At 42.8% G+C, this 21,519-nt stretch overlaps 12 protein-coding genes across 12 annotated transcripts; 7 read left to right on the top strand and 5 right to left on the bottom strand.

Moving 5' to 3' along the window:
- Window positions 1–1,482: 1,482 nt before the first annotated feature.
- On the bottom strand, window positions 1,483–1,865 carry LOC108078676 (uncharacterized). Its single transcript, XM_017172609.2, has 2 exons — window positions 1,810–1,865; window positions 1,483–1,749 (listed from the first exon to the last, which is right to left on the bottom strand). Exons 1-2 carry the CDS (start codon window positions 1,816–1,818, stop codon window positions 1,498–1,500), a joined length of 261 nt encoding a protein of 86 aa, XP_017028098.1. The 5' UTR covers window positions 1,819–1,865; the 3' UTR covers window positions 1,483–1,497.
- A 1,097-nt stretch (window positions 1,866–2,962) lies between these two features.
- LOC108078686 (uncharacterized) lies at window positions 2,963–3,387 on the top strand. The gene is made up of 2 exons (XM_017172634.2): window positions 2,963–3,053; window positions 3,119–3,387. Exons 1-2 carry the CDS (start codon window positions 3,042–3,044, stop codon window positions 3,329–3,331), a joined length of 225 nt encoding a protein of 74 aa, XP_017028123.1. The 5' UTR covers window positions 2,963–3,041; the 3' UTR covers window positions 3,332–3,387.
- Window positions 3,388–3,544: 157 nt separating this feature from the next.
- On the top strand, window positions 3,545–4,133 carry LOC108078605 (uncharacterized). Its single transcript, XM_017172526.2, has 2 exons — window positions 3,545–3,571; window positions 3,702–4,133. Exons 1-2 carry the CDS (start codon window positions 3,563–3,565, stop codon window positions 4,131–4,133), a joined length of 441 nt encoding a protein of 146 aa, XP_017028015.1. The 5' UTR covers window positions 3,545–3,562.
- Window positions 4,134–5,641: 1,508 nt separating this feature from the next.
- LOC108078672 (neuropeptide-like 4) lies at window positions 5,642–6,031 on the bottom strand. The gene has a single exon (XM_017172605.2). The coding sequence runs from the start codon at window positions 5,980–5,982 to the stop codon at window positions 5,710–5,712; it is 273 nt and encodes a 90-aa protein (XP_017028094.1). The 5' UTR covers window positions 5,983–6,031; the 3' UTR covers window positions 5,642–5,709.
- A 309-nt stretch (window positions 6,032–6,340) lies between these two features.
- LOC108078640 (uncharacterized) lies at window positions 6,341–6,741 on the top strand. Its single transcript, XM_017172568.2, has one exon. The coding sequence runs from the start codon at window positions 6,383–6,385 to the stop codon at window positions 6,668–6,670; it is 288 nt and encodes a 95-aa protein (XP_017028057.1). The 5' UTR covers window positions 6,341–6,382; the 3' UTR covers window positions 6,671–6,741.
- Window positions 6,742–7,071: 330 nt separating this feature from the next.
- LOC108078606 (leucine-rich repeat-containing protein 15) lies at window positions 7,072–9,230 on the bottom strand. The gene has a single exon (XM_017172527.3). The coding sequence runs from the start codon at window positions 9,210–9,212 to the stop codon at window positions 7,488–7,490; it is 1,725 nt and encodes a 574-aa protein (XP_017028016.2). The 5' UTR covers window positions 9,213–9,230; the 3' UTR covers window positions 7,072–7,487.
- Window positions 9,231–10,627: 1,397 nt separating this feature from the next.
- LOC121502272 (vitelline membrane protein Vm26Ab) lies at window positions 10,628–11,091 on the top strand. The gene is made up of 2 exons (XM_041775477.2): window positions 10,628–10,675; window positions 10,744–11,091. The coding sequence occupies exons 1-2, from the start codon at window positions 10,664–10,666 to the stop codon at window positions 11,044–11,046; spliced, it is 315 nt and encodes a 104-aa protein (XP_041631411.1). The 5' UTR covers window positions 10,628–10,663; the 3' UTR covers window positions 11,047–11,091.
- Window positions 11,092–11,725: 634 nt separating this feature from the next.
- Window positions 11,726–12,120, bottom strand: LOC108078607 (proline-rich protein 36). Its single transcript, XM_070285441.1, has one exon. It carries the CDS (start codon window positions 12,035–12,037, stop codon window positions 11,726–11,728), a length of 312 nt encoding a protein of 103 aa, XP_070141542.1. The 5' UTR covers window positions 12,038–12,120.
- Window positions 12,121–12,544: 424 nt separating this feature from the next.
- Window positions 12,545–13,169, top strand: LOC108078664 (cuticle protein 18.6). The gene is made up of 2 exons (XM_017172595.2): window positions 12,545–12,612; window positions 12,683–13,169. The coding sequence occupies exons 1-2, from the start codon at window positions 12,601–12,603 to the stop codon at window positions 12,908–12,910; spliced, it is 240 nt and encodes a 79-aa protein (XP_017028084.1). The 5' UTR covers window positions 12,545–12,600; the 3' UTR covers window positions 12,911–13,169.
- An 838-nt stretch (window positions 13,170–14,007) lies between these two features.
- On the top strand, window positions 14,008–14,898 carry LOC138928531 (uncharacterized). The gene is made up of 2 exons (XM_070285726.1): window positions 14,008–14,310; window positions 14,470–14,898. The coding sequence occupies exons 1-2, from the start codon at window positions 14,299–14,301 to the stop codon at window positions 14,728–14,730; spliced, it is 273 nt and encodes a 90-aa protein (XP_070141827.1). The 5' UTR covers window positions 14,008–14,298; the 3' UTR covers window positions 14,731–14,898.
- A 3,709-nt stretch (window positions 14,899–18,607) lies between these two features.
- LOC108078608 (cuticle protein 70, isoforms A and B) lies at window positions 18,608–19,218 on the top strand. The gene is made up of 2 exons (XM_017172529.2): window positions 18,608–18,677; window positions 18,736–19,218. The coding sequence occupies exons 1-2, from the start codon at window positions 18,666–18,668 to the stop codon at window positions 19,120–19,122; spliced, it is 399 nt and encodes a 132-aa protein (XP_017028018.1). The 5' UTR covers window positions 18,608–18,665; the 3' UTR covers window positions 19,123–19,218.
- Window positions 19,219–19,728: 510 nt separating this feature from the next.
- On the bottom strand, window positions 19,729–20,641 carry LOC108078609 (glycine-rich protein). The gene is made up of 2 exons (XM_070285398.1): window positions 20,598–20,641; window positions 19,729–20,133 (listed from the first exon to the last, which is right to left on the bottom strand). The coding sequence occupies exons 1-2, from the start codon at window positions 20,607–20,609 to the stop codon at window positions 19,729–19,731; spliced, it is 417 nt and encodes a 138-aa protein (XP_070141499.1). The 5' UTR covers window positions 20,610–20,641.
- Between the last annotated feature and the right edge of the window lie 878 nt (window positions 20,642–21,519).

Genomic DNA, 21,519 nt, shown 5'->3' with positions numbered 1-21,519 from the left:
TTCGCTTAGATTTGCCTGCCTGCTTGACTGGGATTTCCTTAGCCATTAATTGGACATTGAAAAACCTTGAACTGGCACATGGACCGAATCAGATGCCAATGCAGATTCTGGATTCTGGATGCTGGATGCTTCAGTTGCAGGAACAGGTTTTCCTTTTCGCCAGTTGGGGGAGATGGTTTCTAGTAAACCGATATGGAAGCCACCTTCCCTCGGCATACCGGCTACAGCTAATCAGTGGCATCAGTTGCTGGGCGGGGAGGAGTTACTTCTAATTTGCCTCCCATAATGAACACGAACTCAATCTGGTTTCGTAATCATTAATCTTGGGTATTAATGACCACAAAAGTACGCTGTAATGATCTTAAGATGACGCATTTGGGCGGCGATGATTTTAAGTGAGAATAAAAGATATTTTATAGGTAAAATTTTCTGTAAATATGTATTATTAATCTTTCTTCTACTAGTTAAATTAAATAAATAAATTAAAATTTAAAGAAATAAATTAAAGAAGTTAATTAATTTAAATGAAAGTTAATTACCTGATATATTGATATTTTAAAGGGCATATAATCGCAATAAGTTTAATGATTTGGCCGGCCATAAAGTTAAAATTTTATTTAAATCTATATAGCCTTTAAAACTGTTGAAATGAATTACAAATTAATTAAATAGAATAAATTGAACTATACAAGTAACCTGAATTACTAGAATTCAAAAGCCATAAGCTGTCCACGTTTTTTCACATGAAATTCATGCAATTTGTAATGTAATATTTGTTTGATTTTTGTTCAATGTAAAAGCGGATTAAATTATTTTCCAAGGCCAGAGTGTAATGTCAGTCCCGACTAAGCTGTGGCTGAGCTTTACCTGTTTCACGCCGAGTATCAGATGTTAATTAATCTGAGTGATTCGATTAGCGATTGCTTTCCGTTCTACGCATTTGCGTACGTATGTCCCACAGGACGGATGTGCCATGTGACTAGCCCCGGGGTCACGTTCCAGGACTCTTTCGGGCTCCGCCAGCCACGCAGCAAAGGGCAAAGATTGTGGAAGGAACCCACAAGGAGGTGACAACCACGCCGCCTTTCTCTGCGGTCACATTGCACTCTGAGCTAGATCCTACGGCTTCCCCTTTGCTTCAGTGACGTACGGCACGGGCTCTTGATTTGTTGCCACTCTGCGATTCGGTTAAATTTAGACAGGCCTCCCATAGGTGAGTATGTGAACAGGTAGGTAGTGAGGTGCCCAGGTGAATAACTGGCCACAAGGGCAGGGAACCAAGCCGGGTTATTCGATATCGGCACCCATTGTTGGGGCCTTATATCTGAACAATAGGAGGCCGAGTTCAACAGACAGCAGCTGACCCAGGGAGAAGTAGGGAAGTTGTTTTCACAGACAGCCCCGAACAGCTCACACAATGAGTCGAGTTCGAACTTTATTCAAATTTCACTGGCTTACAATTGCCCCCATAGAAGTTTGTTGCTCTCTAGAATGGATCTAGTAGAGGTACTCGTAGGTCAGGGGCTTGTAGTCGCTGCGATACTGCTGCTGGAAGGAGTTTGGAGTCTCGACGCTGTGATAAACATGCGACTGCTCGGCAGCCGGAGCAATTAGGCGGGAATAGGCCAAGGGCAGCACCGCCGAGGTCCTGGCATAGGTCGTGGGATACCCGTAGTATCCATAGGAAGGCGTGTAGTAGGTGTACACCTCGTGGCCCAGAGCAAGGCCCAGCAAACAGGCTAAGATGAGCTGCAAGAAAGAAATATTTATTTAATTTAACTAACTATTTAAAGCTTGAACTTCTCTCACCAGCTTCATTTTGTTGTAGTTCCAATTCCTTGGCGATCACCAATCCAACTGAATCCCTGCTGTCGAGCGAATGGAGCTTTTATAGCTCCTTGGCTCAGACCTTCACTTTGGTGAAGGCTCTCTGGTGGTGGCCAAGGTCAAAGGCATTTGCCCAGCAGGCGGCGAATGAAAGAAGCCCTTAACTCACTTTGAATGGGCCCAGTTGCAATTGCAACTGCTCTGGGGAACTCGTTCCTGCCACTCAGAACCCAGATGCGAATCGGATTGTCGTGAGTCCGCTGACAAGACACTGAATGTTGCATTACCACAGAATCAGGAATAGAGTTTACCACAAAGAACTCTGGATAGCTGCCTCCTCCCACTGTTGAGCAAAGTTTTAGACACACTATGAGAAAAAATATACTTATGTTCTTTATTAATTTAAGAAAATTAATCAAAATCGCGAAAAACAAAGGTGTCGATTTTTATTAACTGCGAAATACCTGGTAACCAAACGTGTGTGCATAATAATTAAATAAATATTTATAAAATATAAATATCTTCTTTAGTGTAAGAACCCACTGCTTCGGTTCTTCTAAGGCGCAAATGTTCGCATCTCTGCCTTCGGTTTGTTTACTTCCTTTGATTTGGATTCGACCCGGCTCGGGTTGGAGTCTTGCTCTTGGCCCCAAAAATAAACAATTAAGTGCGTCCGGACTTGAGACGCACTTCCGGTATTTCGCTCCTCTTGGTCGAGAGGCTTTCAAGGTCAGGGAGTGTGGGTGGCGGTGTCGATAAAAATTGCCAAGTTTCCTTTTGTCTTCCAGCCAGCGAAAACAAGCGCCCACGCCAAAATCAATTAAGTTTATTGTTTTTGTTCCCATGCATTGAATGTTTTCCTATTTGTTTTGGTGGGTTGTTGATTTGTTTATCGCCGAAAAATTGCGCAGTTCCCGCAATTTTCGGAGCGCTGCGGTGCGTATTTGGCAATATCAAGAGTCGCATTTGCGGTGCAGGTTTTGGGCTCGAGTTTGCCAGTCACTCACCTGAGTGAGTCGCGAAATCTGATCAGTCGGCGTCCGCTTAGATTTCACTGAAAAATCTTCTAAGGTTTTGGGTATCGCATCAAGGTCTGTGCAGCCGGCGATTGCTGCGGCTTCTTGGCCCTCTTATATAAACTCGCGGCGCGCTCCACAAGCCATCACATCTCCAGTGCGAGTTTTGAGTTCCACAAGTTCTCTCCACCTCAGAAAATGTTCAAGCTGGTAAGGATTGGCTGCAGCTCTGTCTGGAGTTAATTAAGTGACCAAGCTATTATCCCGTCTTCCAGTTCGTCTTCCTTGCCTTCTGCCTGGCTTTGAGCTGCGCCGCCCCCGGGCTGCTGCACTCGCATGCATCGCCCATCCTGACCCACTCGTACCATAGCCTGCCCTCGGTGAGGGTGATCCAGCCCATCTGGACCACCTCGCACAGCATTGTGCATCCCATCAGCTATGGCATTGGACATGGACATGGTGGCTATGGCCATGGCTACGGCTGGTGAGCGGTGACTCCACCGCAACTCACAAAGAGAGCGTCCTCGCCTGGAGCTATCCTTCGCGGGCTTAGCCACCTTTTTGATGGACATGCCTCAAATAAAGTTTTGAAATTGGTTTGAAATTCATGTGTCATAAATGGAGGGTCTTTGGGGAGGATGGGAACTCCATCTTGATGGCTATTTAAGACGCTGTTATTGTCTGGCCTGGGTTTAGTCATCGTTCAGAAGGCCGGGGATATGTTCGTTGTAAGTACACTCAAGAAAATATAACACACTGAAAGGATAATACATTTAAATTATAAAATATACAAAAAATTATCTATAAATAAAATTAAAAACCTTTAATTTTAAACCTTATAACTTTTTCCTTCTACAGTTTCTTTTAATCTGCTTGACTGTAATTGAGCTGAGCCTAAGCCAGCCCGTGTACGTCATCCTGGCGGCAGGAGTTGGAAGGACAATCGACCCTCAAGAGGAAACCCTCTACCAAAACCAACTTGACCCGCAATCTCTAGAAGCCCTTGCTTTTATCGATGACCCCGCCAAGTTATATGCCCCCAACGATTTCCTTAGTGACCTACATAAACTCGCCATCGGTGTCCAGAAGTTTGTTCAGGATCCACCTAGTTCACTGTACAGTGCGCTCACCAAAAAGAACCACAAGAAGAAGGAACAGAGCCAGAGTCAGAGTCAGAAGCCCGTGAAGCACAAGGTGGTGCTTGACCCCTTCGGCAACATCTCGCTCTTTCTGGGCTGGTCAGTCAACTTTCAGGTGACCAACAGCATCGGCGTGAACAGCATCGGCTAACCTAAGGGTTAACACACTCGACCGACAACTGAAAAGGTTACATACTTCTGGGCTGACACATGAATTGGTAATTTGCATTTAAGCTGGGCCTTTATATAACCCCAAATAAATGCTAAAGGCTCCTGCTCTGTTCTGTTTGTGATTTGCCGCAGATTACGTATACGCTCCCGGTTCTAATTTTACACACGGGGCACGTTGCATTGTCTAAACGCTGTGCGGTGTCGTTGTGTCCGCCTCCGAGAGCTCGCCAGCACGCCCGGCAACATGTGGACGGGCCAAGGATAATTATCCTTAATTGTAATGAGCCGCTGCACTGTTTGCCCTCCTCTGGCTCTATCAGTTTATTATGCCTGCAATTGGAAGAGATGATGATGCGAATTATAAATATTTAATATTACCAAACTATATTTTCCTTAACTATAAATTAGGATTAGGCTTTTAATATTAATATAAATACATAAAGATTTTTTTTTTGCTTTAATTTGTTGTATAAAAATTAATATTTTTAACATAACAATGTTTGCCTTTAAAAAAAACACCTTAAGATCGCAGAATTTATATTTATATAAAGAAATAAAATATGTTTATTTAGTATTGTTAAAATTGTTTACTTAATATCTTTAAACGATTTTATTTTTTGGATTTTTGCCACTTCCTTAATCTTGTTTAAATAAATGTCAAAGTTTTTATTCAAAATCCGGTTAAGTGTGATGCGATCGTAAAAGAGGCACGTGACAAACGCTGAAGAATAGCTTTTTAAGTAAGCTTAATGCCAACATTAAAGATCAAAGTAATTTAAACAAGCACTGCTAATGAAGACAACATTTTTATTTTCTTTTATTTTTACAGATAAAAACCCAAAGTGTCACAACTGGCAGTTAATTTTTGCCTATACGAATTCCTGAAATGCTTGCTGAATAAATGTGACAAAGTTCCTCGTCGTTTCTATCTGCAAAACTTACTATTTATAGAAAGTATTTCAAGAATGAAAGGGTATATTGTATCTGTGAAAATTTACGTAACATGCACAGAAAGAATTCCTGCACTAAATCCAATCAATTTTGCAATTAAAGTGAATAAGAAAATATTTAACCAAACTGAAAACTGAAAGTTCTCTCATATGAATATATCTCATGTATAATAATATATAAAGGAATTTTATCTATAGTTGCGAATTTCTTAAAACCATTCTTGATAGTAAAATTAAATGATAAGAAAACCCCAACTATATATAAAATATCTTTTTATATTATATAATATATTCAAGATATATATACACATAAGATATTTTTCATAATATTCCCCTATTAAGCGATTATGATGTAGGCAAAAATATCCACACTATTCTTTCAAAATAAAGAAACCTTTGGCTCATAATACTTCAGCTATGCATTCCCCTCCAGCGAGTTAAGTACAGGGTATCCCCATTGTCGAATCTCCACACCATAAAGCTTTCATTTTGTTTGTTTTCCTGGATTTAAAGACAAATGCGTTCGTTTGTTTGCGAGTTTATTTCAATTTAGTTGCGAGTGTCAATCCATATTGCTCCTGCTCCGGTGATCACCTTCCTCGTCATCTACTTCTTCAGCAGCAGGGGGGCGGTGTAGGCGGCGGCATACGGGGCAGTGTAGGCGGCGGCATAGGGAGCAGCGTATCCGGCAGTGTAGGCGGCGGTGTAGGGAGCAGCTGCCACATAGGGGGAGGCCACGTACGGAGAGGCCACGTAAGGAGAGGCCACATACGGAGAGGCCACGTAGGGCGAGGAGTAGGCCAAAGGAGCCACGATTCCGGGCTTGGCAGCAGCGCAGGCAAACAGAGCGAAGATAACGGCGACGACGAACTTGAACATCTTGGAAGGATTGGTTGGGTTTTGGTAGTACTTGTCGGATTGAACAAATGCAACTGATGTCTGAAACAGTCAAAGCTTTAGGCTTTTATAGCCACAAGTTGAACGGGGCGACCTTGCAAGGTCTCCGGCCAAAAATTAAATTATTTTTTTTTTTTGGTTAGGCCAGTCACGTAGAGCTCAAGACTTCGGCGAACGCATTTAGGTACGAAGACTCGTACGCGTATTCGCACTCATAGTTTGGCTAATTAAAAACTGGGCCTTAAATTATAAACACTAAGCGGGCAAGTGCCCAGGGTCAAATGTGGGTGGTCGTTGGGTATAAAGCCTCGTGTCCATCCAGCACTTGTCATCAGTTTCGTTTGTCAGCCAGCAAGCCAAAGCCGCCAAAACCACCGCCAAGATGTTCAAGTTCTTCGTCGTCGCCCTGTTCGCTCTGTTCGCCTGCGTGGCTGCCAAGCCCGGAATCGTGGCTCCTTTGGCCTACTCGGCTCCTCTGGTGGCTGCTGCTCCGGCGGCTGCTGTCTACAGCCGGGAGTATCACGGCAACTTCGCAGCTCCCTATGTGGCAGCGGCTTCTCCGTATGTGGCTGCCTCACCCTATGTGGCGTCTCCTTACGTGGCTTCCCCGTATGTGGCATCTCCCTATGTGGCTGCTCCCTACACCGCTCCTCTGCTGCTGAAGAAGTAGGTTGGATCAAAGCCACTCAACTGGATTCAACAAGACAAGCTAAAAAATAAGACAAGAATAAATGAAATATGAAACGGATATAAATTTAATGTTGTTTATTTTTCTTTAAATGCAATACTTTATAGCTAGAAATTCATTTATACAATGGAATATTGGTTTACAATAGTAAGAAAATGTCTTAATACGCTTTTATTCAAATAGGTTTAAGCGTTTAGTTAGATCTTAAAATGTTTGAAAGGAAAAATTAGAGGAAAAACATTTATATCTTTATCCGTATATATGTATCTGGTGTTTGTGTTTACGTTTGGATTTTATTCAAGGTCTTACAGCTCTAAATTATCAAAGCTCAGTGGCATACAGGAAGTACGATCTCTGGACGTCACTTCAACGTCATTTCAGATAAAACCTACAGCAAAACATACCCTCCTTTTCATTCATAATTTTCCGGGTTTTATATTTTGTATTTTTATTTAAATGTCTTTATTTTTTGTACAGAATTTAAATGTACATACATGTATTATAATTATTTAAAGATCATTCTTGGTCAAACTTTCATCTATCTGTTTTATGTCTACTACAATTTTAGTCATTTTTTTACTTATAAAAGGTTACATTTTATATTTTATATTGTATTATTTTTGTATATATTTAATTTCAGCCTTTTAAGAATTTCTTACAAGAAAGTTTACTTTAAGAAAATCAGAATTAGTAAATATTCTTTAAAATTGTTTTGTATTTAAACTGATTGAAATTTTTTTTTTTCAAAATATTATTAATTTTAAAAATACTTTTCTTTTATTTTCAAATCTTTGATTAATCACTGATCACTGTCCAAGGTCATGGTAGCATCCATGGTGGCGGTTGAGTGGAAGACGATGCTGCTCCGGTCATATCTTCCCGATCGCTGATTCTTAAGATATCGTAGCGTTACCAGGGTTACCGCGGCAACCAGAACGATACCGCCCAGAACGTAAGCGAAGACCTGCATGAAAGCCAGGTGCAGCTCAAGATTCCTTGAGTGAGATCCCACTATTTCCAGCTGCTTGGACAACCTCTGGATGTGCGACTCCAGAGCAGATTCCTCGGCAGTGAAGGAGGCATTCAGGGATTCCAGGGATCGACTGATGCAGGATACATCCCGGATGTGCGGAGTCTCCTCCAGATTGTTGTCTGGCTCGATGTTTAGCACCACAGATTCGGCGAGGGATGGAGGGATAAGCAGGTGGTGCAGATAAGAGCAGTTGAAGCGGTTCCGTGAAACCCCTAATTTCTGGAGCTGCGGAAAAGTGTCCGAGAAGGAGCGGTTGCCCTGCAGCTCCCACAGTTCGTTGCCGTCCACCAAAAACTTTTTGAGATTCGTTAGATACGGCACAAACATATCCAGATTGAGGCTGGTCAGGTTGTTGAACGACAAATCAAGTTCCTCTAGATACTTTTGCTTTGAGAACATTCCGAACTTGAGCTCCCGGATCCCGGTGCCCCTGAGATTCAGGCCCCGGAGTCGCTTGAGCTGCGCAAACGTTGAGACATTCAGGGGTCCAATGGGGTTGTCTGAGACATCCAGATACAGCATGTAAGTAATGTTGGTTATGTTCGAGATACTGGTCAGGCGATTGGCGCTCAAGTCGAGCGTCTCGATGTGCAGACTCTGGTGCAGGATGAGCTCCGATATGTTGTTGTGGCTGGCCCGGACGAATCGGGTGGCATTAATGGTCAGATTGGTCAGGTGATTGTTGTCCAAGTGCAGCTGGTGGACGATGTTCTTCTCAGTGAGCTGGAAGTTCCGCAGTTGGTTGTAGGACAGCACCAGGTTCTCCAGGCTGGCAGCCTCCGCGAATGTGTCTGGATGGATGTAGATCAGCTGGTTGTTGGACAGATTAACCTCCTTGATGCGGCGCATATTGCGAAATACCTCCGGCTGAATGGTGGTCAGCAAATTGCCCTCGAAGGACACCTTCTCCAGGTACTCGTTGTCCTTGAAGATATCGCTGTGCAACTCCTTGAGTCGGTTGCCAGTTAGGAAAATCTGGCTTATGGTGTGCAGGCCGCAAAAGGCATTCACACTCAGCGTAGTGATATCGTTGTAGGACAAGTCCAGGCGCATCAGGACATTGGCTCCGATAAACACCGAGGTCTGGATCGAGGTCAGATTGTTGTAGGCCAGATTCAAATAAGTCAGGTTGCTGGCCGCACTGAAGGCGTTCCTCGTCAGCTCCAAGATATTCGTATTCGAGACGTCCAGGGTCTTGAGGTGCGGAAACGTTTCGAAGAGGTGGAAGGGCATGTAGAGCAGCGTCGACTCGTAGAACTTCATGAACTTGACCATGTTCCCCGGCGGAATGTTCTTGATCACGATATTCTGACTGTGCGTGACCGTGAATCCGGTTACCGTGCAAAAGGCCTCGTTCACGTCCATAAATCCCATTGAATCGTACTCGTCACATCGCAGGGGTACGTCTCCTCCACTGCCAGTAGTGCCCGATACCGAGCGCACCAGGATAAGAATCACAGCCAGGATCCTGCGATCCAATTTATTAATCATTTTCACGAACCGTTCGCTCTCAATTAACATCGTAAACTGTCGGAACGAAAGCTAGCAGACTGCAGTCCAGCCAGCCTCCCAATCAATGAATTCCCTACATACACTTGTATATATATTTACATATTGGAATTATCTGGCTCTCCCGAAGATTGTCAGTCCTCAGTAGTCCAGCGTCGGGCTGTAACGAGGAGATAAGAATTGTCGGTCTGCACTTTGTTTTGTTTTGTTTATACTCTTGCGGGGGATCGAGATGAAGTTTGCACATTTTTGCAACAGAAAATCAGTCTTAAGTTTTATAGTTTTGAGTTATTATGGATGCTTACCTTTATTCTAAGAAATTAACATAGAAAATTAGTCTTAAGGTACGATATTATAATAAACAATATAATAAATAAAACAACCTTCAGTTTGAATTAAAAATTTGTTATAAAACCCTCGCTTTTACGAATTGCATTGTCGTTATATCAATATCAATACAATGTGACATCCACCCGTCATCAAAAGAATTTTAAAAGACACAGAAATAACTTGGGAATTTCCAGAAAATAAAGATTAATATCCAAGCTTAAAATTGATAACTAAAATTCTTGGTACAGAACCATCCATTTAGGGCCAAACATACATCCCGCCTGGATCATGTAAAGGGTATTAGTGTACGGCAACTCTTGTGTTCCGCATTTAGACCCCGATATCTGTCTGGCCTGCCGCTCCACCCGGAATGCATAACCATGATGCAGGCTCACCAAGCTGAGCTCCAGCCGACTGGTAACTATAGTTCGACTGACTGACTGATTGACGACCATTGATAACTTTCGGCCCCTCGAAATCGCATATCTGCATGTGGAGCGTTGACCTTTGTGCGTAACTGTTGCTGCAATCGCCTTTTTGGCCAGTGGGCGTTTCTGGCCAATTTGAATGCTTTGCCGCTGCAATCGAGGAGATTAGATCCGACGGAGCTTGCGTGGGTTCGAATTGCGTAAACTCCATGGCAAAGGTAACCCTGAAACAATGCAATCGCAATCCGATTAAGCCGGGGGAAGTTTCATTGATTTCTGGCCAACTCTTGGCCCAAGAGGTTACTCATCGTTGCCGGCAATTAGTGACCACAGGTGGCTACTGGTCACAGCGGCGAAGCCTTCGCGGCGACAACTTTTATGGGCTCCCAAGGCGGACGTGCCTGGAATAATTAATAGCATTGGATCGGTCTGGACTGGATCGGATCGAAGCGACCTCCCGGACGGTGGGCACGTAGCCAGAAGCTCAAGGCCGCTCTGCATTCCCATGCAGGCAACGGTCTCTATGTTATATAGAATCATTCGCCCAATTGGCCATTACCGTGTGTGCCCAGAAATTCAAGCATCCCCGAGTGACTCTCACGGGGTATAAAAGTTGCATGTCCGATCGTTGACAATCGTAGTCCAATTTGCTAGCTCAAATCAAACTAAGTCAACATGTTCAAGCTGGTAGGTGTCCAGTGATGGATTCTCTGATCTCTGGAAAGTACTTAATGGTTTGTCTTGTCTCCTTGCAGTCCGCCCTCGTTGTCCTCTGCGCCCTCGTGGCCTGCTCCATGGCCGAGCCCAAGCCCGCCGTCCTGGCTGCTGTTCCCGCCGGTGTGGTCACCGCCACCAGCTCCCAGTACGTGGCCAGGAACTTTAATGGAGTGGCTGCTGCTCCAATTGTGGCTCCAGTTGCTGCTGCCTACACTGCTCCTGTGGCTGCTGCTTATACCGCTCCTGTTGCCGCTGCTTACACTGCTCCTGTGGCTGCTGCCTACTCCGCATATCCCTATGCTGCCTACCCTTACACCGCGGCCTACACCACGGTTTTGTAAGAAGGACTTGAAGGATATCTACAACGGATTTACAACGGACTAGAAATGGACTTGATAATACAATAAAAAAAACTTAAGACCAAATAATTACAAATATTATTACTTTTTGGGATTTGCTATTTAGGAACGAAAAGGGACATGAAAAATGTAAATATAACCAACGATTTATTTACAATTTTAAAAAGGAACTTACTGTAAATATGGAAGTTTGAAATGATGAGGGATTAATGATCTTCAAAATAGAAAATTCACTCATTTAAAAACATATAGGTTCATCTTTTTTAATTCGTTTAAAAAGGATTCGTACAGGAAACAAAAACAAATAGAAAAATCCTCGTTATACCCTTCTCCCTTGATTACAAATGCGGAAATTATCTCAGTAAATGCCAAGCAAGTGGCGTCACTGAATCTATTGGCAAGATGCTAATGGCAAAAATGATAGATGCCTCAAAAAATATTCAGACAGAAGCATCTTCCGTAGGAGAAGCACGTGTTGGCTATTTCAAAAGTGGCGTCAGAGCAATGAGTAAACTCTCGTAATTATGCATTTCGCAGCTAAAAATATATTTCATTTAAAACAGAAAAACAATAACAAAAGCGGTAAGAGTATAAGGAAAAACAATTCAACAGGAGGGACAGCAATGTCCTTCGGGAGGGACGACCACTGGCCGGCGGCTCCTCAGGCAATGATCGCCACAACTGGCGGCTGGACGGGAATGGAGGCGCTGAAGCGTCCGAATGGCGGCCACGCAGCTGGGTAAAACAAAGGATAGTTGGGCGGCGGAGCAGAGGCTACACCCGGTGGTGGTCCCAGCGGTCCGAGTGGCGGCGGCTGTGCAGCAGCTCCAGGTGGCGGAGCAGCACGGTGGGCAGGCGGCACATCGATCTCCTCGGCAGCATCCTGGATCTGACCCCCTGCGACCAAGTGGATCAACAGGAGGAGTAGTTGAAGCGCCACCTGAAATGGCCACCGATGGCGAGGCCTCATCATCTTTGAGCAAGTGCATCGTCTTCTCCGCGGAGAATCGCTTGAGACTTACTAATTTCCTGTACATAGCTAGTCCGTGCTGATAAGATCTGATTGCTAAAGGTTCTAAGAGCGAAGTAAGCTCGCCTGGCGAGACAGAACCCAGCTTTATAGACTTCTGAGTGACCGAAACCCGGCAGTTTTTGTGGGTCACCCGCAGAGTCTGGTATCTCAATCAGTGCTATAGACTTGGCCATATATTTATTATTCCGGACAGGCCCCCGCCATCGATTTGTTTTCGCTTTTCGTCACGCTTTTAAAAATACCAAACGAAAATGAAAACGAAACCGAAAAGTGCAAAGCCATAACGCTGGAGATTCTCCTTGGCTGCCTTTAAAATAGACTTGGAACCGATCTGAGCATGGCCTGTGCATATTAATTTTCCCATTGGCATCACCTTCGTCTTCTGTTTTGGCCTGGAATTTTCTCGGCCGATTCTGCTATATATACCCGGGTGTCTGAGCTCTAGGAGATATCAGTCTAGTACTTGAGAACCAACCGTTCACAACCAACCAACCCAAAGCAATATGTTCAAATACGTAAGGATCCAGGATTAACCACGAGGATCTTCTGAGGATCACAGGAATAATACAAAATTTCTATTTACAGTTCGCTCTGTGCCTGTTCGCCATCGTGGCCTGCGTGTCTGCCAAGCCAGCGGTGATTGCTGCTCCATTGGCGTACAGCGCTTACTCTGCTCCTCTGGTGGCCGCCTCTCCCTACACCGCCGCCTACACTGCTCCGGTGGCCAGCGCGTACTCCGCCTACTCCGCCTATCCCTATGCCTCCGCTTACTCGGCTTACTCCGCCTATCCCTATGCCGCCTACTACCGTTAAGATCTGGACACACGATGGATTACCACGACTGCTCAACTGGACCTGAAATAACCTATATATGTACATGTTACAACAAGGATACTTCCCTCACCTCTAAATCCATATAATCCCTGGTATTAGTTCGGCAGACTCCATTCTTTCCCCACCTTCTCTGCCGGCTGCTGAAAGTTGAAACATGGGAACAGGACACAAAGCAATATAAACGGAAAATAGGAATATAATTGTTGAAATAAATACTGCATTTTGCGCTAAACGTAAATTTTTGGCTTGGTTTCTTATTATAAAATCTTGTAAGAAATTACATACTTTCAGGCTTTTTATGTTTATAAAAAGTTAATTTACAAAGTAACTTTAAAGCTGAGATGTAACTGTATTTGAAACAAAAATGTAATTCTATATTAAAGTTAGATAGAAAATTCAACAAACTAAATTTTTATTCTGAGAACAATTTAAAAATATGTATGTCTCCATTTTCATATATATTTTTCATATTTTTTAACTTTCAAACTTATGGAAATTTCTTAGCCTGAAACTGCTGGTATTTTCATATATGTATATTTTTCTAATAAAAAAAATATATCCCGCATATTATTCTTCATCTAATTAAAAACCAATAGAAACCCCTTTTTTAGAAAAACAATAAATCATAAAAAACTTAAAAGGAAATTGCGTTCTTTGCCAAGGCAATGGCCATGATTACCATTCCTAGAAAGGGTCAACTATAGTTGGCAGGTTTATTGAACTGCCCTTGATCCGTTGTTTACAATTTCCCAGCGCTGGATGTCCTTCACCTTGGCCAAAAGGTTCAGTCCGGTGACGTTCTTCGTCGGTGGATAAACCGATGCTATTTTTATTTGCATCTTCGATTAGAATGCAAAGCGGCGCGTTCAAGTGGCTGACAATTGAAACGCTCGCGGAGCAGAGGGAAAAAGCCGGGCTCAAGCCGGAGACGAAGATGGCCAAGATGGGTTAGATTGGAGGGTTTGGAATGGCACGCACGTCGAGTGCGGGGCCTGGGGGAAGTGTTAGTGCTAAATTATGATAATTCAATCCGCAGAAGGCAGCTGCTGACGCCAGTTTTGCGGAAATGTTCGAGTGGGGGAGGAATACAAAACATAATACATTCAATGAAAATAAAAACTCACAAGGAATGCGTACAATCTATGATAATATCAAATACTGATCCGCCAATTTAAAGTATGCCAGTAAAGCAGCCGAAATTGTTGGCCCTGATTTTGGGCCATGGAACGTGATGAAAATGTTTCAGTTGAAGCGGAGGGCTTTGTCAAGGATAAAATGTGTATTTGAGTATATAAACGGATACAAGCCCAAGCTGTGATATCAAACAGAAGTTTAGCTTCCAAGACGATACAACCAGCCCAAGCAAAATGATGAAATTCGTAAGTTGAAGTAGATATATATTAAAAAGTAACTTGAAATTAAACCAAAATATATTTTAAAAGGATAAATGAATAATAAATCCTTTAGAAAAATTGTTAATCTACCAGAAAATCGAGGAAAAGGTTTATATCAAAATATTTTTTTTAATTCTCTTGCAGTTCGCCGTTGTCCTGTGCGCTCTGTTCGCCATCGCTACTGCCAGTCCCCAACTGTTGGCCTACAACACTCCTCTGGCCTACTCCGCCCCACTGGCCTACAGTTCGTTGCCAGCTGCTGCTGCTCCTCTGGCCTACACCTCTGCCTACGCCCCCTATGTTGCGCCCTATGCCAGCAGTTACAGCGCCCACAGTGTGGCCCACAGTGCCGCCTACCCCGCCGTCTATGCTGCTGCCCCCGTGGCCGCTGTCCTAAAGAAGTAAGGACCTCTGCTTCATGAAGGGATACTGCCAAGCTGACGACACGTGTGTCCTAGGCTCAGGCTCTGGCTCTGAGATAAAGATACAGAGACAGATGCGAGCGGAGATGGAGATACACGCTCCGAGGCAAGAACAAATAAAAACGCAATGCATCTGGCCCACGCACTAACCGACTGAAAAGCTAAACGAGTTTTATTCTTTCCGTTTTAAGCTACACTTGCTGTGGGGGAAAATGGAAAAAGCATAAAAGGATGCATTCAAAATTACTTATTCCTGGAATATAAAGTAAAAGTTAAGGAAAGGAAAGGTATTTCGCAATAAAATCCCCTAAAATGATAGTGAAGTTATTGTAGGATAATTAAATAATTATTAATGTTAACTATTAAATATTGGGAAAATCTTAAAATATAATTTCTATATTCTCTGAAAATGATATCAATGGAATATATTGAAATCACAAAAGGCTGCAACCAAAGTTACCTTTTCCTGGAATGTAGAATAAGAGTTAGTTAGTTAAGGATCTTACCCAGTGGGGTATTTGCCAAGGAGTCTCTTAATATGAGTTTAAAGAAATTGTAGAATATTGAAATTATTATTAATTTTAACTAAAAAGTATTAGCAAGTTCTTAAAATATCCTTTCTGTTTTCTTTACAAATTATATCAATAATAAATCTAATCTCTTTCCAAAAGGGTATTTTAAACCTTATCCTGGCGGGATTTTTCCGTCTGTTCCGGTTCATCGACACTTTGCCACGTTTCTCTTCAAAATCCTTGAGCGTTGTTTACACTATCCTCGACGCAGTTCATACCCCTTTACAGCTCGTAGAAAGCCCCCACTACCCACCCATTCCATGAACTATAGTTTTAATGGCCAGCCAACGGCAGTGTTTATTATTTTGCTTGGAAATTGCGTGTGTCGCGGCTTAGAGGTCGTTGGCTGCCTCCTTCAACTATTAACAACTAACTTCTACTGTTGCTGCTGCTGCGAATATTGCACTTAATTAAAAGGCGCCGCTTAAATTGCATTTTGCTAATCACGAACAATCAATAAAGCAAACGAAGCCACGCCTCTTTGCCAACTCTGGTATTATTCATGCGCCGCGTGCAACGGCCAAAAGTATGAAAATCAAATCAGGAGAACGACATTTAGCTAAAACGAAAATTTTGCAAATTAATTCAAGTCTTTGGGTTGCTGATTTCAAATTTACTTCGATGTTTTCAACGCCTTTGTCACGCCCTCCCCTGAGAAACCCCATCCGTTTGCACGTTCTGCGGCTCTTGCAGGTAATTTACTTGTTTCCGTTTACTGCTGCTGCAGTCAGAAAATTAAATTAAAATTTTAACACTGGCTTTTGTCTTGATGGTCACGCCTTAATTAATAATGAGAGGGGGAACTTGTAATTGCCGAAGCCCCACTATGGAATTTTGATTTCCTAGGTTATAGTTGAGGATATTGACTTGACCCTTTAAAACATAACTTATTAAAGAAGAAGGTCAATAAATCTACATACTGAACTTAACATTTTGGACAATTCTAACGATGTAACCCCTTATAAAAATTGCAAATTGCACTGTTCGCCAGCATCTGACTAAAAAAATATTACCCTGCAATAATAAAATAAGGTGTCTTACAGCAAGAGTATCCCCCATTCGTTTTTTTACCCAACCCCACCTGCCGCCTCCTTTCAACTTGGCTACGCACATCGAGTGGACAAACAAGGGACAAGACTTCTAGGCCTATTATGCTCAGATATATAATTACGCCCCGCTGGCAAGCGACTGCTCCGGCGATTACAACAATCTTGTCTAATTGACAGTCGTACACTGTCGGGCGTGAGAGCATTGAAACGATAATAATAATGACCGAGCCTGCGATTAGAACTTGCTGCGATCAATTTGCGGAGACATCAAAAAGAGCAAAAAAGCCGGCTCAAGATCGGATTTCAAGTTGGGTGCCCAATAAATTGCATTTTGATTTAATCGCTGTGTTGCACAAGTGCCATGAAATTAATTGCCAGCGATTTTTCGCACTGTGTAGATACATACACCCCGAGCCGGATCTCGGGAGGCTCTTAATTGAAATGCTTGGCAAGTTTGATTTACAGCCCAAAAGCGCAATTCGGGCGGAGAACTTCGGCTAGCCAGTCCCCTGGGGGCCTGTAGCGCCCACACGGCGTATGCGTATGCAAATCCCCTTCGTGTTACGCATGGACAGCCAAGGACCCCTTCTGTACCCTGCCGCCCCCCTTATGTATGCCCAGCCACCTAGTAATTGTCACCAGATCGCTGCCTTTCGATTTGTCCGCAGGCTTTTCTGGACGAGGCCTAAGCCTTTTCTATTAACCCTGTAGAGCCTACTGTGGCTGGGTTGGTAATAAACCCTACACATAAACTAAACACAATTCAAAAACAAATTATTTATATTTTTTTATGATAATTCTGCAAAGCTTAAAGTCAAAATTCATTTTAGTTAGAATCGAAAATCTTTCTTGAGCTACTTTTTATATTATTATATCATATTATATTATACTTTATTTTATACTTTAACATATCATTTATTTTATTATTTTTTATTTTATTACCCTTGCAAAGAAAAGGGTTAAAATCACGCTTGCCTGGGTTCGAGTATCGCCAGCAGGGCGGGGACTTCAACAAGTGCCAGGAGTGCGAGTAGTGCCCCCTTGTAAAGTCCCCCTGAAACACCTGAAACCCCTTTGGTAAGTGTTAAGTGCTTTGGGCTTGCGTAAAGCGCTGTGGAAATTATGCATAGAGTGGGCAAAAAAAAGTCACTGGCAATTAACTGGCAGCCACAACTCCTTCGGCATTGTTGCTGCACTCTGTCGTATATGAGTTATGGCCTCCAGATCATAAGTTACCCTCGCCAGGGGCGTAGAAAAATCCGCTCTCCCCCTTACAGAACGACCTTGCCAACGCCTCTGCCTCAGCCGGAGATCGTTTATATTGTTCTAAGCACACATAAGTGCCAATTTGACTTTGTGCCCCACATAAAGCGGTCTCGAAACGAGTCTGGCCCGGCATCGGGTCTTACGCACAGGTGTGTAACTGCCACGCCCATTAATTTCTGCGCTCTGTGTTGTAATTAAGACTTTAAGACTCCGAATGCTCGAGCATTTACTGTGAAAATTTCTAACAGCTCACGCATTCGCTGCGGCTTATTTAAATGATTTCAGTGGAAACTTGTTGGCTGCACGAAAATAAAGAATCGAAAAAGCCAGAAAACAAAATGCAATTTAAGTTTTTCTCACACACACCTTGTCGTGCAAAATGGTAAATAGAAAAAAAGCAAAACAAACGTATCAGAAATTATTCAAAATCAAAATAGAGAGGAGGTTGAATAGCAAAGTTGGGATACTCTAACTAGGCTACTTGTTGCTTTAACAAATTATATTTATTAACATTATAAAATTAAGTGAATAATTATTGGATAACTGATGGATATTTCAGGGATACCATTTATTACCTTTGATTATCTAATGCTTATTCAAGAAGGCAATCTTTTTTGCTTCTAAAATCCTTAGAAATCCGACAACCCCTACTAAAAGGGTATGACAAATCGCAGGCCAGACCAACATCCGCGTTGTCTGGGGCGGGGCCAGGCAGTGCTCTTTCGGGTCCCAGTCGCAGTTGCTGTCGCTGTCGCCTCCATCTCCATCTACATCTCTGCCTGGCTCGACCGGCCAGCTTTGCATGGCTCTCTGGGCCGCCGACTCAGTTTTGGGCCGAGTCTCTCCATCGAAGCAAAGTAAAAGTGCATTTGGCCAGGTCTCTGGGCCTGGTCGTTGGTCTCCCCAGCTCGAATCCGTTCTCGGGCCACAATTTCGGCCAGGTTTGGGCTATAAAAGCATTTGAGCTTCTGACAGCGGCATTATTCAGCTTTGTGTTCTTGCCAAGAGTTCAGTCAGCAACAAACCCCAAAATGTTCAAATACGTAAGTCCTTTGAAGGTGCTCCTTGATGTGTAACTGGATACATTCTATCTCCCCGCAGTTCGTTTTCGCCGTCTTCTGCCTGGCCAGCGCTGCCGCCGCTCCAGGATACTTGGGTGGTGCCCCTGGATACTTGGGAGCTGCTCCGGCCGTCTCCTACGGACATGCCCTAGCCGCTCCTTCGTACGCCTCTTATGGACTGGCACCCAGACTTAGCTATGCCGCCCCAGCTCTTGCCCGACCGGCTGTGTACGCCTCGCCTGCCCTGAGCCATGGATCTCTGGCTTTGGCTCATGCTCCGCTGGCCGTCTCCCATGCCCCGCTGTCCTTGGCTCATGCTCCGTTGTCCTTGGCCCCTGCTCCCTTGGGCCTGGCACATGGTCCCTTGGGTCTGGCACATGGTTCTTTGGGTCTGGCGCATCCTCAGTTGGGTCTTCATGGTTGGTAAATGGTCAAGAATCCCGTCCAGCATCGTTTTCTGCATCGCTTTCGTTTCGCTTGGATTGGAGGAAGGAGAAGTTGAGTGCACACAGCCAGAAAACTGAGAGATAGAGGAAGGAGCAGAGATTTTCTTGTACAAAAAGCTAAAACTATGTAAATATGTGAGTTTGATGTTGAATTATAATTCGGATTTTATAAAAAAAATCTTCGATTTTTCTTTTTTTAAGAGGTTTAATTAAATTAAATCATTTGTGATTATTTACGAGAACGACTCTTTATTAAATTTCAAACTTTTACTTGGTGAAAGAAATAGTTTCATAGCCCCTTAAGTATTATAATTTATAATTTTCCCATTAGTTTCAGAATCTTACGAATAATCCGCTGAAAAAACATTCCAAAACTTTTGACTTTACATCACATTTTCCCACTTCCAACGCATATTATTACTGCTTTATGGTTATTCGTTTTGTCTATTGATTTATTGACTTGCTGAGTGATTGACTGATTAAGGCTATCGTAATGCTTGGTACTGCGAAGTAAATGACTCGATTGAAGCTCTCACATGCTGCACGCTCGCCTTGGCTCCACTTGGCTTGAATCCGGATTGACATCTCTACCAGCCATGGCCGTAGCCATAGCCATGGCCCAGTCCGTAGCCCAGACCGAGACCCAGGCCATGTCCGTAGAGTCCGTGTCCTCCATAGCCTCCAATATATCCGTGACCCAGGCCTAATCCATAGCCGCCCAGATAGCTCTTGCCAATGATTGTCTTGGAAACGATGGGAGCATGGTAGCCCAGTCCCAGGCCCAAACCCAATCCTCCATAGTGACCGCCATAGAGGCCGCCAATGTGACCGATTCCTAGTCCAAGTCCGAGACCATATCCCCCATAACCATGTCCCAGGCCCAATCCAATGCTGGGCGAGGGAGCTGGAGCAGGAGCTGGTTCAGGTGCGGGTTCTGGAGCGGGAGCTGCCAGGCTGCTGGCCGTCAGGCAGAGGATAGTCACAAGTATCAGCTGGGAAATAATAAAAAATAAAAATATATTATTTCGTTTTAGAAAATTAGATATTAAGTCGAAAGTTTAATACTTTAATAACTATTTCTTTCATCAAATCAAAATAAAATTAGTAACTTTTAATTTGCATTTTGAATGGCAAATCATATAATACTCTTTGAATATTCTAAGAAGAAAAGACACACCTTAATTCATTCCAGAAATTTTGTTAATATATTAAACAAATATTATTTAAATGTAGCTTGAATAAGCTAATATGACGGGTTTGAATTTTTATTATCTAAACTTATTTACGATTTTATTAGTGTTCTTCTAAGCTGCCTTTAATTGGCTATTATTTCTCGTTATTTAAACTAATTTATTGCCATAAATAATTCATTTAGAGAGCTTTCTAAATTAGTATATCTAAGATCCTATAGATATTAAGGTATTTCTTTATCCTTTAGATATCCTTTTCTACTCACTTCTTTATACATGTTGCTGGTTATAGTTTTTCCGCTGCTGCTAGAGAGGCTGGACCGAATGTGTTACTGCCGCTGATCCCGGCCTGTCTCTTTTATACCAATCCCCAGTGCAGCGGATTGCATCCCCAATATGGACATCGATGATCTAATGAGCAGTGAGTGCAACAACGCAAATTAAATCTAATTCATTGGAGTTGCCCAAGTGAGCAGCCATCCTGAGTGGCCACAGGCTTTCAAGAAAACCAAGTTCCAACACCTGTTTTCGTTGCGTTTGGGCCGTGGCTTCGCCTTTTGGGCCTCCATTGTATAATCTGCAATCGAGTTTGGCATTTACCAGTTTACAATAGTTCCAGTTTCAGTTTTTTTTTTCTTACTTTTTTTATTTGTGTGTATTTATTTCTACCTGTGGGCAGCTAAGGTCTAGTGGGTGGCCTTTTCTAGCGATTCAGTCATGTGACTCCAAACAAATTTGGCTAAGAACTGTGGCTTTGGTTTGGGGTCAATGCGCCTCGGATGTTTGGTCAGTGTCTAAAGAAGACAAGTATATCTTCAGATGCCCTTTTATTAAATAAAATTTAATATTAAATTAGCGGAAAAACATTAGAAAGGTTATAAAAGAACGGGTCAGAAATTTCTAGAAAATTAAAAATCGAGACTTATAATGGAATCTCTGAAGTATTCAAAGTTTGAATCATATTTGTAATTATTTAGAGGATTCTTTTTCTGCCCAGATATATGATATTTAATTTATAAAAGTTTATATTTTTCCATATAAGAAAAATCTAGCCATAAACCTTATATATAGGGTATGCCATACTATATTATAAATACAGCCATTATAACAGCTTGAGCTTAAAGAGCACAAATCGCCGCTAAATGAAGGCAAACTAATCAATTCTTGACACCTCCGAGAGCCACATAA

The sequence above is a fragment of the Drosophila kikkawai genome, chromosome 3L (assembly GCF_030179895.1).
Source record: "Drosophila kikkawai strain 14028-0561.14 chromosome 3L, DkikHiC1v2, whole genome shotgun sequence".
NCBI classification, from domain to species: Eukaryota; Metazoa; Arthropoda; class Insecta; order Diptera; family Drosophilidae; genus Drosophila; species Drosophila kikkawai.
Note: the sequence above shows the minus strand (reverse complement) of the source record. Positions and strands in the feature narration are given on the sequence as shown.